Genomic DNA, 21,248 nt, shown 5'->3' on the forward strand with positions numbered 1-21,248 from the left:
TTTGGACTCCATTCTAAGCCTACTTCGGGGCTCTAGATCTGCCGCTCCGCTGGAAACAGACGCAGATTATCAACCGCCATAGTGACATAAAAATTTCTCCGAAAATAACTACCTATTACTAGATAACAGTTCTAACCAAGAAAAAAGCTTTTAGTAAATAAGTTACTTATAAACTCTCTTATGGTAGTTTTGATGCCTAGAAACTCCAACTCCTTCAAGATTGAGGTCGGTTTTGTATTATGTAAAGCACCTTCAATGTTAAGAAAAGCTACCAATTTGTATTCCTTGACAGCGAAAGAACTATACTCCCAAATTTGAAATAAAATTGATCCAGTAAGCTTCATGGGACTTTAAAACTTTTGTGTCGGAACAACACATACAATAAACAAAAAAAAATAATGTATTGTAGATCCCAGAAAGACCACATGGCTCTGGGCAAGAGCTTCATAACATTTAAAGAAACATTCAAGTCAAAAATGCCACTTTAGGGCCAGCAAGAATTTAATAAAACAAATTAAATCGTGTTCGGCCGGCCGAATCTTATGAACCCACCACCACGGATTCTACAAAAAATTTACACAAAAGAATATAGTAAAAGGCACGGCTGCGGAGTTTAGCCCTCGACTCCGACCCAGGAGTATTAAGCCGGAGTAGGAGTCGGCTCTTTGGGGCCAGAGAAGATTTATCGGAAGATCGGTTTATATGGTAGTTATTGGTATAGCTAAAGGGTCCTAGAGGCGGCTAATCCCTTGTCAGAGAATCTGTAGCCTCCCATATAGTTTTTATAATTATATAATTTTTTTTTTTTTTTGCTTAAACAAGGCGTAAAAAATTTAAAAATTTAAGTTTTTACTCTGACAACCTTTCATTCTTGCTAATTCAAACTCTTTTAAAGTTTATTTGGATTCGATGTTATGATACACAATTATAGCAAGAGCCTTCCATATTCGCTCAACTCTATTGTGGTTTTATATTTTGATCTGCTGTATACAAACAATTGCCTATGGGAATTGCTGTTTTCGCAAATTTAAATACCTGCATTGTAATGGATATTTCCTTATCGCATAAATACTACCAATCAATGTATTTGGCTTAGAAATTCTTGTTGTGTTTTCTGGCTGACAAATGGCTGCCAGGAACACAATTTCTCATGTGTTCCTGGCAGTCATTTGTCTGTTGCTGTAATGATTTTTGTTATTAGACATACCAGCCTTTTTGCACCTGAGGCAGAACTTTAAAATTTACACTTTCTGAGTTTACATCCGCACTCGACCGAGCTACTTAATATACTGACTGCTCTTTGTTCAGCCGAAAAAGAAAACAATATGTGTGTGAGAATGTGTATATACCAGTGATGAGCATACAATTGCAATTATTTGCAGGTCCATAGGATTGCGTGGGATTATTTTCTTTTGTATGTACACAGTTATGTACAAAAGTGTAAGTATTTTTGCCCATCACTGGTCTGTACGCTCAAATGCTCACCCTTTCTCTCTGGTATGAGAGACACAGGAGAAAAATTATTAATCCAATTAAAGACTTTTTGATTTTTCAACAAAAGCAAGGTCCTCTTACCGTAGGTGAGACTGTTAAAGGGTTTACAATAAACAAAGACACTTACGTACAACAATGCTACGTTTATGACTAACGGTTGATATGTTGAACGAAACTTAGCGAAACTATTGCAGCGATAAAGATGTCAATTTAATCTAGAATTGGAATATTTTTATACCCTCCACCATAGGATGGGGTATACTAACAACGCCTTTCCCTTTGTAACCCATCGAAATATTGGTCTAAGACCCCATAATCGCAATAACATCTTAAGCCGAAGATGTTTACTTTCGAAGGAGTAAAGCTTCAATTTTGCACAAATACTTCCTTTTAGTGAAGGTCGGTTGGGATTGTAAATAGGCCATATCTGTCCATATTTAGATATAGCTGCCATATATACCGATCTTAGATATCGACTTCTTGAGCCTCTAGACAGCGCAATTCTTATCTGATTTGGCTGAAATTTTGTACGAAGAGTTTTGTTTCGAATTCCAACCATTATGCAAAAAAAGCTCCCACATAAACCGATCTCACGATTATACTTCTTGAGCCAATAAAGGGCACAATTCTTATCAGATTTGGCTGAAGTTTTATACAACGACTTCTACTATGATCTACAACATTCAAACTAAGTATGGAGATATGGCTCCAATAGCATGGCAAATAACTTCAAAAATGCGATCCATGGTGGAGGGTATATAAACTCGGCCTAGCCGAACTTAGCACGCTTTTACTTGTTAGTTAAAATTGGTCATACCTGTATATATCGCTTAATGGCATGTGGTGCATTGAGGCGTATCTAGTTACCATTGGCGAACCGAATGAATTGTTTAAATTAATCCGTGTTGGCGTAGCATATTCCAAATTGTCATGAGAATGTTGGGTATTCGACGAAGATATTTGACCAATCGTGTTAAGTGCTTCCGATGTTCTTAAAAAACAGTGATTATTGTTGAGACCCCTAGATTCATTGCATATTTGAGATATGTTTCCAGATGACGGGTTTTCACTACCTGATGGCATATCTTCCAATTGAATGTTCGATATATTTTTATATTTAAGAACATTTGATGAGCTTTCATCCTCAACTGAATCGATACAATCAGAGGCTTTACCGTCAGTGTACGATTTCTTCATATCCATTTCCGATGTACGTAAAGCCATTAATGAGGACTTTTCAGTATTTGAAAGAGTATCTAAAGATTATATATGTATTAAATAAATTATAAAAATATAAAATTGTATATATTCTTACTGCTGGATAGATCAGAAGACGGTTTTTTCATATTATTCTCGGACATTGTTATATCGGAAATAACCAGGGCTTCCCCTCCACCGGGATCTATCATACGAGGCTGATTTCTAAGCTTCTCTTCTCGTCGCCATTTAGCTCGTCGATTTGAAAACCACACCTGTATACGTGCTTCGGGTAACCCAATCTTCACAGCTAAACGTTCGCGTGCAAATACATCCGGATAATGAGTGCACTCAAATTCTATATGTTAATAACAAAAAATTATTTAATCGGGAAACTATTTGAGAAACAATATTATTTGAAATGCTCTTTTTAAAAAAGCGGTTTCTCCTATGTTACATAACCAACAATAATAGATGGTTCGTTATAAATGCTGCGCGTTGCGCTTCTAACTGGAATGTTCGGCATCGCAGTGGGAAAATAGGAATAGGGAATTTCGGGATGTTGTAGTTAGTGTGAAAGGCATTAGCCGTAAATAAAAAGTTCCTTGATTGTGAGTGGTCGGGTGAGCCGAACATTCAAATACAGACGGGTACGAGTTGCTGGAAAGTCTTTCTTATATCTGAAGAACAACTCACATTCCAACGACCATGTGGGAAAACAATAGTTCTCAATACCCACAATCACTAATCAGTACCACCACTCGTTTTTGAACATGGCATACCTCAACCAAATCTTGTCGAAGTTGGAATGAAATAAACCATGCGATAAGTCCGAAATTTACCATTTGTGGCAAGGAAGTTGAAGGGTTCAAAACAAATCATTTTTCCAAATAAAAAGAATTAATTAATTTAGACAATGAGTTGAAATTTGACACCATTTGACTTTTTATCCAAGTACGATCCTTGAATGGTCAAAATTATATTAAACGATCTCTCTACTTTTTCCTAAGACCACACGATGCTTAATATTGACCCGAAATTTTAAACAATAAGGAAATGTTCAACTCTGATCTACACATCTTTAGATACAACTGTATTTAAGATACATGGTATGTCTGACAACCCATTGATTTGACTACCACACTTCACATGTTCTGAGGTTAACAAACCTATTCTTCTTCCTTGTTGATAACCAACCAAGCTGCCCTTAGCGACATGAATGTGAGTCCAAGAACCTTCGCATTGGCACAATACCTTAGTTCTCTTGGGGATGGCCAGGTGACCACAGCCTTTTGACTCCGCAATAGTTCCGGTAGATACAGTTCCCCAAGCCCAACTAAGCGACACCCTCTCTAATAAGAAGAGACATTCCTAGAAACCATAACCGTAACACCCTGGCTTAAATCTGCGTCTCCACTAGAAACAGACCTAGATCATCTACGGCTTGGAGGGTAATACTTTTATAGCTATCTTAAGGGGCTGTCAATCTTCCTTATAAAATAAGTTGTACTACAAGGCGCAGAGATATTTCTGCGGAGCGAATTAGGAACACATTCGCTTCACTCAACGGTTCGAACAACAAATTAGAAACGTATAATCGCGAGATGATACTTCATACCAATGCTGTGTGTATTATGTTGTAAAGTCACGAAGACGAAATTGAAAAACCTAGTGAACCCTTATGTAGAATATATCGATCTTCCGATTGTTACGTGAATCGCAGATAGCAAATTCGTAACCATAATGTGAGTCCCTTTGGTCATTCGGCGGCTACGGATATTGAGCTTTAATTGATACAGTGCCTGATGTTTCAGGCAGTGTAGATTATTCATTGGTTCCTGATAGAACCGATTGAAACTACACTCAGAAAAATGATAATCGTAACTATGAGCTAATTACATAATATAAGTTCATATGTGATATTTATTCACTATTGGATAAAAATTCTTGAAGAGTTAGAAAACTAACGTTGTACAAAAAAACTAACTTCGCATGAGAATATTTTAAATGATTAATCTTGAAATAAATCATTACTATTCTTTAAACGATTATTTTTGAAATAAGCGAAAGCTCAACTAAACATGTGTAAAAGGATGTCATCGTTAACGATAGCTTTTCTCAAATTTATTACGGATGAACTACTTAAATCAATTCATATTTTGAGTTCAATATAACAAAAAGTTCATTTTAATTTCACAAGTACAAGCTCGAAACTAAAAACAAATTGGAAAACTATTAGAATATGAGACATTGTGTCTAAATATAGAACATGGCAAACGTAAACAAAATATGTGTCCTGTAAGGCGTCCTAAGTTCGGCCAGGCCAAATCTTATATACCCTCCACCATGGATTGCATTTGTTGAGTTCTTTGCGCGGTATCTCTTTTTAGGCAAACAAAGAATAATGGATAAGAAATGTTATGCTATTGGCGATATATCAAGTCATAGTCCGATTCGTACCATAAGTGAATTGAATGTTGGAGACCATAGTAAAAGTCATTGGGTTATATTTCAGTCCATTCGGTTAAGAATTGCGCCTAGTAGAGGCTCAAGAAGCATAATCGGGAGGCTATAGATAGATTAATACCAAATTGGATTAGACCGATTAATTAGATTGATTAAGACCGTATGTTGAAAGTCATGGAGGAAGCCGTTGTACAAAATTTCAGCAAAATCGGATAAGAATTGCGTCCTCTAGAGACTTAAGAAGATCCCAGATCGGTTTCTATGGCAGCTACATCAGGCTATGTACCGATTTGATCCATATTTATCGCAGTTGTTGGAAGTCATAACAAAATATTTCATGCTAAATTTCAGCCAAATCCGATAAGAATTGCGCCCTCTAGTGGGTCAAAAAGCCAAGATCCCAGATCGGTTTATATGGCAGCTTTATCAGGTTATGAACCAAATTGAACCATACTTACCACAGTTATTGGAAGTGATTCCTAAACACGACGTACAAAATTTCAGCCACATCGGACACGTATTGCGCCCTATAGATGCTCAAGAAGTCAAGACCTTAGGTTGGTTTATATGGCAGCTATTTTAGATTATAGACCGATTTAAGCCATACTTAGCACATTTGTTGGAAGTGGTAACAAAACACTTCATGCAACGTTTCAGCCAAATCGGATTAGAATAGCGCCCTCTCGATGCTCAAGAAGTCAAGACCCAAGTTCGGCATATAGGGCAGCTAAATCAAAGCATGGACCAATATGGCTCATTATTCGGTCCCAACCGACCTACACTATTAAGATATATTTCTGCAAAATTTTAAGCGCTTAGCTTTACTCCTTCGAAAGTTAGCGTGCTTTCGACAGACGGACGGACATGGATAGATCGACTTAAAATGCCATGACGATCATATACTTTATGGGGCCTTGTATACATATTTCTAGGTGTTACAAACGGAATAACGAAATTAGTATAGCCCCATCCTTTGGTGGAGGGTATAAAAACATGAAAATCTACGATGTCCTCACTGCTTCTGCAAAAGTCGTTGCTGGCGACCTTCAGTCTGTCAGCATATTTTCCGATTAGACAGTGACCTGTCATGACGGACACAATGACTGAGACGTCTGTTCTAGCCAATGACAGCAAAGCAGTAGACCTCTTCCAGTCTAGATTAAGCCACATACTTTTGGAATGTTCACAGCCCCCTCCTTTTAAGTATCTATCATTCGTTGTCTTTCGGGTCTGATCCTGAAAACGTTGCTTACAAGTCGCTAGAGGCATACCCACAGATTCCAGTATCCCTGGAATGTGTTATGTAGTTTCCCCTTCAATTCCCCGGAATATATTTTTGGCCCGGCACCCAGAACAGGTCAATTTTGAACTGTTCAACCATCTCGTTGAGAGATCTGCGACAGTCGAGGGTAAACCACCCCCGACTGTGTTCAGAAATACGTTCTCCAGGGATGTAATGGCTGTCTGAGAAGATATTTATGCCAATCGTCGTTATGACAGTATATCTTAGCCATTCCACCAATTTCTTAATTGCATGGATCTCCGATTGATACACACTGCAGTGGTCGGGTAACTTTTTCGATATGACCAGTTCTAGATTTTTAGAGTACACCCCAATGCCCATCTGGTCGTCTTGTTTGGAACCAACGTATAGAAGTCTATGTAACTTCTGTTACCAGGGATATCGTAGTTCCAATCGGTTCTAACAGGAATAGTGGCACAGTGGTTTTTATCAAAAAGCGGCTTAGGTAGGGTGTAATCCGCACTCCCAGGAACTTTGGATATTGTATCAAGGATAACACAGTGTGCGTAGCCGCCATATGACCAATGAGAAAGCACCCTTAACCTCATGGCAGTGGGCGCTGCAATTTGTCTAGCCACAGTGTCCAGAGTCATAGGATGTAGCTTTATATTTGGTGCATTAAATGGTGTCGGCCTCAGTGCGGCTGTACAAACAAGCCATCCTTTGGATTCAATTAAGTATTGAGCAGTAGGTGGACTTTTGAAGCACCGTCCACCAGACAACAATACCATATAGCTTTAAAGGTCTGACAACTGCAGTATATACCCAATGCATGACACGCGGTCTAAAAAAGATTTACTTCTGTCTTGCACAGATTTATACCCAGACCACTTTCGGTAGCCCACTTCACAATTGCACGTAGAGCTTCCTGAAGTAAATCTCTTTAAGTGCTGGGAACCTTTCCCCTAATTGAATTGCCACGTCATCAGCATACGTGATCACTTTTACACCTTTTCTGCCAGAGACAATAATATATTGTTAATGGCTATATTCCAAATTAGAGGAGACAGTACACCTCCTTAAGGAGTTATTCTGCTAACCTTAGATCCACAGACCCCAAACCTACCGTAATGCATCTTTTAGTAAGTTAGTTGTTAATAAACTTTCTTACTGTAGAGTTGATGCCTAGAAACTCCAACTCATTCACGATTGATGTCAGTTCTACATTATTGAAAGCAGTTTTTTTTTCTGTCAGCCAACACACAGGGGATGTCCCCTATGAATGCAGTGCATTGCGTTGGCGAGAGGAAATTAGGAATTGGAGGGGGTAAAAGGATGTAGTGCTTATTGACATTTTTCTTAAATCTTTGGATGTCGATTCCACATATGAACGGTTCGGGCGCAATAAGAATTCTTTCTATAATGCATTGTTCGGTCGCTAGCCAATCAATTACAAACGGGTGTGAGTTCCTGGAATGTCTAGTATCCCTGACATAAATCCTTACATCAGGTATAAGAAGACTAATATTAGACGATTACACACCATGAAGGTACCGATGGAACAGCACCAAACAACCCACATTGCGACGATAATGAAGGGAGGCAATAGAGTTGGATACCGCACTGTCCCCAATCAACGCCATCGCTCTCCTCTGTACACGGTCCAGTAGCTTCAGGGATGATTTTGAAGCTCCAGCCCATACATGTGAGTTGTACTCCATTTTCCGCCTTATGAAGGTGGTGTAGATGTTAAGAAGATCAGACGGAGTGAAATAATTCCTACACCGTTTAAGGAAGACAAAACACTTGAACGCTTCTTTCGACACTTCGAATACATGTTTAGCCCAACGGACATCACTTTGTATTTTCATGCCTAGAACATCAAGAGCTTCTGATTGCTAAACATTTACACCGTTGATAGACAAAGATGATCGTAATGGGTTAGCGAATCGTTTGTGTGACGACAAGCAGCAGTCGAAGAACACTTGCGTAAGACAAGTCTAGATTTTCAAGAACCCTTTTATCTCCACGAGTTTGAAAAAGTATTTGGGGCGTGATGCCAGATACATTTTCGATTGAGGGGAGTGGTTTATTGCTATCCGGCAGGGAAGAGTTCCCTGCAAATATGTCAGCCAACAGGTTAGCCTTATCAACCGGGTTAGTGAACGTTTGATCGTCCTTAACAAGAGTTGAAATAGATGAAGAACAACCCTTTACTGTTTTCACGAACGACCAAAAGCTGTTACTTCCTCGTTTAGAATCAAGAACCTTAGTACGCAGACTGTTCGTAAAGAAATCGCGCCTAAGCACATTGGCACACGAAGATCTTGCCTGTTTGCGCAGCAGTTCAGTATTGGCATTTTCCAAGCGCCAGTTCCTGAATGCAACCTCTTTTGATCTGACAGCATCTCTGCATGTTAAACCAACTTTTGTCGTCTGATTTAGCTGTTATAGTCATAACTGGAATAAATGTCTTCATTCCATTTAAAATTATCTTCTCAATCATTTCAGCAGTGGCATTTATATCGTCATCTAGAAAACATATTTTCCAATTAAAAGAATCCATTGAGCTCAGCCCATCGTGCTTTTTCGTATAAAAATATTGACTGCTTCTGAACTGGGGAGGAAGCAGTACGAAGAGCAGATTACGAAAAAGATGCTGAAACAATGCAGTGATCGGAGTTACCAGGAGGTGCAAGGGTATTAACTTATACTTTTCAGGGTGTGAAGTTAAAAAAAGGTCAATAGTATTATTTTGGTCCCGTGGACACATGCGATATGAGTCGGTTCGTTCATTAGTTGCGCCAAACCATTGTGCGCAGCGAAAAGCTCAACGTATTGGCCCTCATGAGTCGTATGACCCAAATGGGAAAGCCAGGAGGAGCTGCGGACATTGAAATCCCCAGCGACAACGATTTCACTGCCCGGAAAATACTGCAAAATATTTGCAATGGAATCAGAAAGGAAGGGGGGGGGGGGATGAGCAACGAAACACAAGACACACAGGAGACACAAAAGCCCTTTGAGTGGTGAATCCAATTGTTTTTGCTTGTCATCTCAGTTAGAGCAGAATGGTAGCGGCACGGCACTGTTGATTTGTTGTTTTTGAATTGATTGCAGTGTGGAGCAGTTAGTTATTAATAAACTTTCTTACGGTAGAGTTGAAAACTAGAAACTCCAATTCATTCACAATTCACGTCGGTTCTACATTATTGAAAGCACCATCAATGTCAAGAAATGCTACCATTGCATATTCCTTGACAGCGAGAGAACCCTCTATCTAGCCGACTTGGAAGTGCAGGGCGTTTTCAGTGGATTTGCCTTTGCTATATGCATGCTGCTGCCGCGACAGGCGATCTCCAGGGATCTTTTCCCTAAGTTATCTTTCTATCTACCTCTCAAGAGTCTTCAGTATAAGGGATAACAAACTAATAGGGCGAACATATTTCGCCTTCGTGTGGTAGGGTTTTCCTGCTTTTGGAATGAAAACGACCTTCGTGTCCCTCCAACCCAGAGGTTATATGACATTTTGATAAAAGCAGAGTATATCTCCCTAAGCCGAGAAATTAGTCTATCATACACAGCTTGTAATTCAACCGGTGATACATCATCAGGTCCTGGCGACTTAAAGCAGTCGAAACTATTTATTACCCAAAGGATTTTAGGCTCAGACACAATTTCCTAATAGCTTCCGACGAATGCATACCAGTGACAACCTCTACTGGCGCAGCGTTGATCGTTGGAGAATTTCCCGGGAAATGTGTATCAACGAGTAGTTCTAGTATTTCCTCACTAGACATTGTCCATAAATTCTCTGACTCCTGAATATACCCCACCGTTGTAGATCTCGAGGGCAGAATTTATTTTAGCCAAGAGGCTTCGGATATATCTTCCAGGGAGCTGCAAAATTCCACCAAGGATTTGTTCTGAGCCTTTCTCAGCTCGCCCTTATAGTTTCTTAGCTCAGCCTTATTGATGTCCCAATCGTGTGGTGCTCTTGTGGCATTTGCTCTGTTGAATAGTTTTCTGCAGTCCTTACTTAGACCAACCAGCTCTGGGGTCCACCATGGCGGTCGCTGTTTGCCCCTTGGCTTTGCACTAGAACATGCTGACACAAGCGTGTTATTCAAGGCCTTCGTTGACCATTATGTCTATATCCTGCGCACGAATGTTGTGGTTAACGCAGATGCCTGCCATCACGGCCCAAACCTCCGAGGACCAAGGCCTTAGGGTGAATACAATGCGTCTACCAACGCCCCCACATGTGGTAATCCACACATGAGTATCAATTTGATCACACGTATTTGGATGTGTTCACCTCATTGGTTAGGAGCGGAGCACTACCTAAAACTCCTTCCGATCTATGAGTCACGGCACCCGGTTGAAAAAGCAACTCCATGCCGAGTTTATGCTCTACCAGCAATTTGGATACATCCACCACGTTGCTCCCCACTGGGGCCTCACCATTGCCAGGTTGGAACCGAAGTTCCTGGGGCTCTGACACCCGTGGTACCAGATTAAAGTCTCCAGTCAGACTTCGTAGCCTTAAGACTCTTCTACCAGTTGAACCTCAAACAGTTCCGGATTGCTCACCTGGAAGAAATGAATCGCCCTAAGCGGGCATACAAAAGTATGCACCAAAACAACATACATCAGGAAGATAAACACAAACAGGACACGGCAGCCCTCACGGGCTACGCCACACATATCTGCTTCAACATGGGACTCACACCTCGTTATAGATAACTAGCGTGTATTTATCCCTCCACTAAGTCTAGTCCGTCTCCTAAGAAATACTTCCCGGGAAAAGGTACCCAGCCTTGCAACAGTCGTCTCGTCTTCAAGGGCTCTACTAAAATCCCACCCCGCCTCGCTAATCCCCATCGCGCCTAAATCTCTAATGTCTGCATATCAGCACATGCCTCCAATCCTCAGGTCTGATACAGTCGCACAGATCAGTTGCGGATAAATTCCTTTAATGCAAAAATGCATTAACGGAACCACGTTCTGTCAGTATGAAGCCCAGACTTAGGCCGAAACTAAAGTCCGGGCGGTCTCGTACGAACGTAGCGTCACGAATAAATTCGTAAATGACCCGACCATTGTCCCTGTTCGTCCATCTAGTTTTCCATCTATCGTCACTCCAAAAGCAGTGCCTTGAGCCCCTAACATCCCCATGTGCAAGCTCAGAAGCGGTGAGCCAATCCTCATGCACTAATGGAATTCCCCTTTTCTCACTATACAGAACGGTCAAGTAACTCACGAGTTAATCAAGCGGGGGCACGCCTAGCAATGCCTGTAGTGCATCTGTCGAAACAATCTTACACACAGACAAGCAAGCCAGCATTGTCACCCTCTAACAGGAGAGGATCTTCTTTCGTCCTAAGACTGTCGCAGCAATTCCGTGCCATACAGGCGCTCCATGAGTTGCGCAAGCAACAAATAGACCACCATATATGGACCGAACAGCGCGACGACTAAGACCCCAATCGCTTCTCAGACCACCCTTAACCATACCGGCTACTCCAGTCATTTTTCCTTCACCCCATCCAAATGGACCAGGAAGCCCATTCCCTCCCAGATATTTTACGAGCGTTACATTCCTGATGCTAGCTCCACTAGATCGAATCGTGGGTGGGTGATTCCGCGACAAGATGCCCTTGAGCAACATTGTCACGGTTTTGTCCTCCGCGACGTCAACACCAACACGATCGCTCCATTCGCGCACAATGCCTATGGCAAGCTCACCGCGAGTTTCCAGAGCAAGTCTGGAATCTTCTTCAAACAGGATGGGCAGGTCATCCCCATATGCACAGATTTTGAGATGTGAGACATCGTGACGTCCCAGCAGGGGATCCATCATGAGGTTCCATATGCATGGAGCACAGATGGACTCCTGAGGGCACTCATGCTGAATATACTTCCAAACCGTATCGCTAGCACCAACCACGCAAGCCCTTCTATCACAGAAGTAACTACGCCAGAGAGAAAGTTCCCGATAACCTATTTCGCCTAATCTCGTGAGTACACTACGACATGAAAGGTGATCAAACGCGCGCGAAATTGACAAATATGACAAGGACATATTTGGCGCTCGATTCTCTCACAATGTTCTACATGTGGATCCAGGCATCCACAGTGCTCTTTTCCTCCCGAAAGCCGAACTGATACGGAGAACTACCCTCCTCGTAGCCTTCTCTAAATCTTGTCACCATTATCCTCTTCAATACTTTTGCAAGCACTGGGAGGAGACTGATGCCGCGATACGATCTTGGATCGAGCGATTTCAATCGATCGGGCGATTTCAGAAGGACTACTACGACTCGAGCACATTTCCACGTACGAGGGAAATAACCCACTTCTACACATCGTTTGAGGATCAACTCGATATGGTCAGGTATAGCCTTCCAGATGCTTTTACACATCCGTCCAGTCATATCGTCCATGCCAGATGACCTCCCGCTCCTAAGCCGGCAAACACGGTCCACTATCTCGACCATTTCCAGACTTGGAGGAGGCATGATCATCTCCACATTGGGAGCCTGTTTGTGCTCATCGGCAACAGGGCAAGAACGTTCCCATTAACACCCTAGCACACTCGTTCCAAGAAGTCATCACATTGTCCCCAACCCTGACTAGAACCCTGTTGCCCACTGGGCCGGTACACGCGGTATACCTTTCCCCATGGATCATCTCTGTTGTCCTGTACAAATCTCCTAAAGTGATCTTCCTTGCTCCTAATCAACAGTTGCCTGTACGTCCTCAAATTGCTATGGTAGTCGTTTCGGCGTGAGACAAGATCCTCAGCATTGGAACTTCTGGCTCTTTGGAACCGCTTCTTCAAACGCCTGACGTTCCGCCTGCATTGTTTCCAGCTCACGGGCCACCACTTGACCTTACTTGGTTTCGCCTTTTGACGTCTGCCAAGGAGCGCATCATTTACCGCGCTCATCCACTCGTCTACCTTAGTCATTTGGTCATCTACCGCCAGTGCCCTAAAGTCATCTAAAGACAATGCTGATGCAGTCTCCCTAAAACTTTCCACATACAAGTCCCAGTTTACGTCTCGATCTTTCCATCATCTGGATCATTCAGTGGTTACCCGGGTCCGTCGCTCCTTGGAAGTGACCATAATCTCAATCGGACAAACCCTTCACCTAAATTCAAAGTCAACCATTCACTGAGCAACTGCCCACCATGGCGATTCTCATGACCAAGCGAGTGCTGGTCATTTTCGAGAACCACATCGGAGATGTTGCGTTGGCGTCTAAACTTAAGATGAGCGGATTGCTACTCGCGAGTAGTAGCACCGCATCCATATATCAAAGATAGGGCCCAAGTCGGCGCTAAACTTACAATAGATGCTAGCCAAGAACATCTTACCACATCGCCCTTCTGCACAAATGCAGACTCCCCACTGGCTATAGCTAACCACCGTACACTCGATGTCGCTGTCATCTACAACTATCGCAGTCATCCCCGCTGTCAGTAACGACTCACATCCCCCCGGCAATCCTACAACACTACCATCCACTACATACGGTTCATGTACCAGCGCGACTGAGCAACCAGTGCTGCTCATGACATGACCCAACTCCTGCGTCACTGCTCTAGACCGCTGGCAATTATATTGGAAAAATTTAACCCCAATGACGATCCTTAATGCCTAGCGTTCGCCCTAGGAACCACTTCACGTACACCCTCCCCTCGCACAACTTATCCGCCACCCTCGGAGTGCGCTCCAGGGTGACATTAGCAGCGCCACCCTCCGGCTTCCAAGGCGAGAAAACCAGACGAACCGACCGACGACAAACCTCCGCACTCATAGTCTCCTTCAAGTTGAGGGAGTACAACTCTGCCATGAACTCATCAGGAGTTATGGCAGCATGAACCCCCCTCACAAACACCTTTGGGCCCAGCTTCTCGCGGACCTCCACCTCTGCGAACTTGCCGTTCGCCGTTATTCGGTCCCTCTCAGCCACTGAGGGGATGCGTATAACCGCCCTGCCATCCCGAGTCGGTAAAACCACGTGAACCCTCACACCAAGTGAGGTGGGGCCCACCTCCTCTACCATCTTTAAAACCTTCGCAGAAGTTGTCACCGCCTTCCCCTTGCCCTACAGCACCACTGACCACGTCTCCACCGGCTTCGCAACCGTTACAGACGGAAGGGCAGTGCCAGCGACGGTGGCAGCGGGGGCAACAAACGTGCCAGTGCGTGCGATGACAGCGGGGGAAACAGGCACCGACTGTGAAACAGCCGGACGCCCACCTACACCCACAAACGCGCCGCGAGCAGCCATCGCCTCGTACGCCGACAACCTCCCCTTAATAGCCTCATTCTCCAGCATCAGGCGCATGAGGAGCTCCTCATACTGGCCAGCATACTGGATTACCCTCTTCGCCATAGCGCCACTCACCCCAGCCTCATGCACTGTCCCCACCAGGCCATCAATCACCTCCTTTATCTCGCCAACCGCGACTCCCTACCTCCCCAAGGATGCAAACACCCGCCTACGAGCCCTACTTTCCCGCTCTGTCTTCGGAGTAGATCCCCCACCTTAACTGGCAACATCACCAACACTAGCACCGCCAACAACCACCGCACTGACACTACCACCAGCGCCATCAACCGCACCAGCTGACTTCATATCAGCTGTCTTCTGACTGCCAGATGGCAAATTCACCACCTGGCACCACCTTCTCCTTGGCAACCGCCACACCAGGCGAACCTAGTTTAAGGCGCTTCCCAGCTTCACCCCCACTCTTACTGGGGGTGATGTAAGGGCCACCGACGAATCAGTACTAATACCACCATCTGAAATTCCCCCACCTCCTACACTTCCCTTCGTTCTGTTCACCATCACTTTACAAATCCCATCCAGCCTCGAAACAACTCCTCCGTCTAAACAGTCTCAAATTGGTCAAAACAAACGCTCCCAAAAAAATCATTCCAAAATCACTTACTTCAATTTCACTTTAACTTTCAGTCACTACTCACACTCAATCCAGTCGCTATGACATCCGCTAACAAACTTAATATCTAGTGCCTCCTGTCTGTTCCTGGTAATAAAGGTCGGTTTATTCCCTTTAATACAAATCGCAACTTATAATATATTCGATAAGCAGCTCACCCCTTTCGTTAACATCCGAACTTTCTTATATTTGGTGACGTGCATTAGCACCACTTCCTTAGATGCTTCATTAGCTGCTGCTGTAGAAGTCCTTTTCGAGTTCCGTGCTTTCCCGCTGATAAACACCTTGAGCCCAGTCCAACTGGATGACCCACCCACACAGAGCTTGTCGGGTACCATTTCGATGCCATCCCCTCCTGTCTCGATTTTGGCAGAGGGATTTTAAGTCTCCTGCAATCCGCCAGACTTAAGCGATGTGGTCGATAGTTCCTCAGGCAAGTGTTCAGCAACATCTGCTGAGTCGTCTCCTGATTCCCATACTCCACCGCTTCTATAGACCTTCAGTCTTAACTTGTTGAATCCATAAGATACAACTTCTTCAGACTTCTTGAGGTCTGAGAAACAGCCGGAGTTAAGTACGAATACTGCATATCTCGTGTCACCATCACCATCAGCATCATCCAATCTTCCAGTCGGTTGAGAGATTGGGATTACATTAATTTAGTCTTCCAAGTATCGATTCGGGATCTGAGGGAATCCTTGGTATACAAGCATGTGCCATTGATCGAGTAGGAATGTTTTCCTTCTTTAACTGCACCTGGTCAGTTCTCACCAATCTTTTTTAGCGCACAACAATACATTTCAATTGAACGTTGATCGCCGAAGGCAATTAGTCTATATCGACCCAGATACCAGCCTGCTCAAAAACTGGAGGAGACCCAGGAAATCCCGCAAGGACATCGGAGTAAACTGATGACAGTCCATTGACTATCCCACGCCAATTATTCCTATGTATGCAGCCCTGTTCTTCTCCCTTGTCGACAACTTCCATCACCAAACTGTCCCTAGCGACATAAGTAAAGGTTATTGGATCCATCTTACTATTGCCTAAGGTATTTTAGGCATGGAATGCCCTCCAGGTGACTGCAGCCTTTTGTCTGACTGCTGTGCAGTTTCCGAATCTAGACGTGTAGTCTCTGGGATAGCCTGTGCAGCGAATCCCCGAGCTCAATTTATTGAGTCTCTCTCCCTATTAGTAAGAGCATTGGGATCATTGGCACCAAGCCTCTCAATAAACATGAGAGCGATGCATTTTTTACAATTCCAACCTCTTAAGGAGCGTGTTAGTTTGCCGGGGAAGGCCAATGGCATAGGCAAATTAGAGGCATGGGAAGAAAGAGAGGGTTCAGCCTTAAGACTCGAACTAGGTGTATTTGTCAAAAGCCCCTGCTAAACAGTCGCCTGTCGGATAGTGGATCCTGGAGCAGCCGCTCCACCAGTCGAGGTTACGGTAGCAGACAACATGCTTCGGCCTGATACCACCACCGCAGCTGTTTGGTCTTTGGAGTCCATTCTAAATCTTTTCCCAGGCTCTAGATCTGCCGCTCCACTGGAAGCAGATGCAGATCATCAACCGCCTAATTGATACCACTATCGTAGCTATCCTTGAGTTGCGAGTGTCACGAATTTCGAGTTTTACGCAGATACCTGCCATCACGACCCAAACCTGCGAGGCCCAAGGGTGAATACAATGCGTCTACCAATATACTCAAACAATACACGGCAGCCCTCACGGGCTACGCCACATATCAGTATCAACATGGGACTTTAAAATCAACGCGGCCACCCTCAGGGTGACCGAACACAACCACAACAGCTAAGGGAACCAACAATGAGCAACGCCGCTGCATCAACATGGGCAAGGCAGGTGCCAGGCCACGTCATGCGCAGCACCAAATCACACGGTCGCGCCAGTACAGCAACACCTCGTTATGGATAACTAGCGTGTATTCATCCCGCCACTAAGTCTAGTCCGTCTCCTAAGAAATACTTCCCGGGAAAAGGTACCCAGCCTTGCAACCGTCGTCTCGTCCTCAAGGGCCCTACTGAAATCCCACACCGCCTCGCTAATCCCCATCGCGCCTAAATCTCAAATGTCTGCATAGTACGGGCATTCTGTCAGTACATGCCTCCAATCATCAGGTTTCCCACAGTCGAACAAATCAGTCGCGGACAAGTTCCTCTGATGCGAAAATGCATTAAAAGAACCATGTCCCGTCAGTATAACGCCCAGACTTAGGCCGAAGCCAAAGTCCGGGCGGTCTCGTACGAACGTAGCGTCATGAATAAATTCGTAAAATCTAAAATCTAGTGACAGACCTAATACGAGTGAGAAAAATTCTTGTGGAGCGAAATAACAAAAAGTCCAAACTAGAATCTTATCCAAAGAGTTCGGAATGTTCTAGCCAATGGCAGCAAAGCAGTAAACCTCTTCAAGTCTAAATTAGGCCACATAGTTGTGGAATGCTCACACCCCCCTCTTGGTGACCATATATCATTCTTTGTGCTTTGGGTCTGGTCCTGAAAACTTAGCTTACAAGTCGCTAGAGGCATACTTACACATTCCAGTATACCTGGAATGTGTAGGGTAGTTCCGCTTCTCTTAAGCTCGTCCGCTTTACAATTTCCTGGGACATCTCTGTGGCCCGGCACCCAGAACAGGTGAATTTTGAACTGTTCAACCATCTCGTTGAGAGATCTGCTACAGTCGAGGGAGGTTTTTGTGCTCAGAACTACGTTCTGCAGGGATTTAATGGCTGTCTGGGACTGCTATATAATATCGAGAATGTTCCTTCCAATTAAAAGAGTGGTGATATAACGTCATAACAACGATTATCATATTTTTGAAGACAACCATTAAAGCTCTGGGGAAAGTAGTACTGAACTTAAAAATCTTATTGGAATGTCGCAGATATCTCAACGACAAAACTACCTGTTCTGGATACTGGGCCATATAGATATCCCAGTCTTCTGGATAAGGCCGGAAGACAACGAATGACAGATCTGAACACTCTAAAATTGTGTGACCCAATGTAGACTTGAGTAGCAAAGTAGCCGATAAGCAGAACGGACGTTTTTTTTTCATTTCGCTTCTCCTCTGTACCTATTACGCAAACATTTTAAAGCCTCTAAGGAGTCGGGTCAATGGGATCGTAAGATGATGTCCGCCCCTCCAATAGGTGTGGGTGTCTTGGCACACGTAGAGAGAACGGATAAAGCAATCCGGAGCACGACATAGAAGACGAATGAGCAGGATGCTGGAAGGGATGAAACGTACATTCCAAGCACTTCTACGGAAGCTGGAAAGAGAATCAGATCTCCCGAAGAGCATAATATAGCTAAAGCTCTGTAGAAGAAAAAGAGCTCGCCGCTTTCAAGCACTCTGGGAAGACCAAGCTAGCCCTCCCACAATGGAAACTCTTTTTCAACATTGGGAAGACTAGGATAGACAAGGATCCACTCCCAAGCAGCCCATTTACTCAAGATTTGGAAGACTAGGATAGGCAAAGATACTTATATTGAGGTTATACTTCTCAGAATGTTTTGTAAATTAAGAGATTCAGCTCGCCCAAAAAATGGAATTAAATCGAGAACATTTTTGTGCGATTATTTTTTTACAACTTTCGACGTTGTTTAACTCAACAACAGTGCAGCGACGAACTTAATTCAATTTTTGGCGATGAAGCTCCAACAAGGACCAGTGTTTATCGATGGTATGATGAATTCAACCGAGGTCGCAGTTCACTCCAATACGAATTTCGTGAAGGTCGTCCAAAATCAATTGTTGTCCCAAAAACCATTGATGCTGTGCGCCAACTGATATAGCAGGATCGTCATGTGACCTATCGTGAGATTGTGACAACCTTAGGCATAGCGGAACCAGCATACATTCAATACTGCATGAATATTTGACCATCAAAAAATTTGTTCGCGTTGGATCCCACACAATTTGTCAATCGCTCAAAAAATGGTCCTGAAGTGCTTCGAAACACGTCTATGACATCGTGATTGATGATCAATCGTGGATTTACGCGTATGAGCCCGAAAGTAAACAGCAGTCGACTGTATGGGTGTTCCAAGATGAATCAAATCCCACAAAAGTTGCCCGAGCACGAAGCACTTCCAATTAAATAATCGCCTTTTTTCGGAAAAACTGGACATGTCGCAATCGTACCACTAGAACAACGCAGAACAGTGGTACACAACCATTTGTTTGCAAGTTTTCTTTCACGAAATCAGAAAAACCAACCGCCGAAGACGGATCACTTTTCACCACAGCAATGAGAGCTCTCACACATCGGCTCAAACAACTGCATTTTTTTTGCACACAAAACATCGATTTGATGAGTCATCCGACGTATAGTCCTAATTTTGCATCGAATGACTTCTTTTTATTCCCGTACGTAAAAAATAAAATGAGAGGTCAACGTTTTTCGACACTTGAAGAAGCGGTTGAGGCGTTCAGAATGCATGTTTTGGAGATACCTCAATCAGAGTGGCAAAAGTGCTTCTACAATTGGTTCCAACGCATGCAAAAGTATATAGATCATAATGGGGAATATTCTATCCCTTTAAGCATCCTCCACTTTCGCCCGATTGCGCTGCCGGCACATACTCCTCTGTCTCCTTCGCCGTGCCGCGGATTGCTTTCTCGGTCAGCTTGTGAGCTTAGCAAAGCCAACCCTTACTTCAGCAGTCATTTCGCTGCCCTCATCTCTCGAATCGGCTGCGATAACTGTTTCATTGACAGTCGCTGTCTGAATGAGAGTCGGTAACACCGTTTTTTCTAAAGACTGGGGACGAAATGTGCATCCCTCTGGTTTATCCGTCACTTCCTCATTAATTAGTCTGACGACTTGTTGTGCGCTTGAAGCATTACTCTCGACTACAGGTGCCAAGACACTGACACCTATAGGAGTTGGGTCTTTGGAGTCCATTTCTAGCCTACTCCAAAAAGGCTTTAAAATTTCTTATAATAGGTAGCACCTATTCCGTGATACGTATAATTTTTCTTTGAGGAGTGAAATGAAAACACGTCCGCTCCACTCAACGACTACTAACGACCTAATAACACTTAATATTTGTAACACCGCAACCTTTGTTGATAGGATTAGGGAGGAGGTATTAGATGTGACGATATGTTCGTAAAATCTAATCGATGAGATTCAGGATTGGATTGTCTCCATGGAACACTTTTTCTCTGACCATTGCTACATTAGGTTAAGAATAGCACGGCCAGCGCCGAATCCGATAAGCTTGCGGAACAAGTTGAAAACCAACTGTACAAAATTTGGGCAAGATAGTTAAGATTGTCCAAGCATAGAAGACAATGACGAAAATGTCAACAGGAATACGACTGCACTTGTGGGGTCTTTCGAAGATAATTGTCCTTTTTGGGAGAAGAAATCAGTCCAAGAAAAACCTGGACGACCAAGGATATTCGCAATATTGGGAAAGAGGTCCGCAGACTTTTTAACAGAGCACGCTTGAAAACTGCGGAAGTTCATTGGTAAGTGTATAACACACGGCTCAAGCAATACAATTAGACGTTACAGTGGCGCCCGAGCAGGGACTGGGAGTAGAGGAGAGGTCAGTAGACACACGAGGAAAAAGGGGTCAAGCTAAGTTGGTGGAGCTCTTGCAGGCGTACAGGGGTAATACACATTCTTACCTGGAGCTGCGGACACACGAATGATGGTCGTCACCATACAAGCCGGGTGGGCTTACAGCCTACGAAAAGAAGACCTCATTAATAATTTAACGGAGTTCGGATGCGAGACTCAGGGGACGGTCGAAGAACTGCGGAAAAGGCTGTCCTTGTTCCTGACTGGTCACCATGAGCAGGACTGCTTAAAAATGCTTCTGGAATTACA

The 21,248-nt window shown here is 43.7% G+C and overlaps 1 protein-coding gene across 1 annotated transcript in view; it reads right to left on the reverse strand.

Annotated features, from left to right (window-relative positions):
* Positions 1–21,248, reverse strand: part of LOC106093015 (paired box protein Pax-6) — a 298,522-nt gene that overhangs the window by 96,945 nt on the left and 180,329 nt on the right. The window contains exons 7-8 of the mRNA XM_059366934.1: positions 2,810–3,049; positions 2,312–2,750 (exon numbers count right to left, since the gene is read on the reverse strand). Of these exons, the coding sequence (XP_059222917.1) occupies positions 2,312–2,750; positions 2,810–3,049 (679 nt within the window). The remainder of the gene's footprint in view (positions 1–2,311; positions 2,751–2,809; positions 3,050–21,248) is intronic.

Source organism: Stomoxys calcitrans, chromosome 1 (genome assembly GCF_963082655.1).
Source record: "Stomoxys calcitrans chromosome 1, idStoCalc2.1, whole genome shotgun sequence".
Classification (NCBI taxonomy): Eukaryota; Metazoa; Arthropoda; class Insecta; order Diptera; family Muscidae; genus Stomoxys; species Stomoxys calcitrans.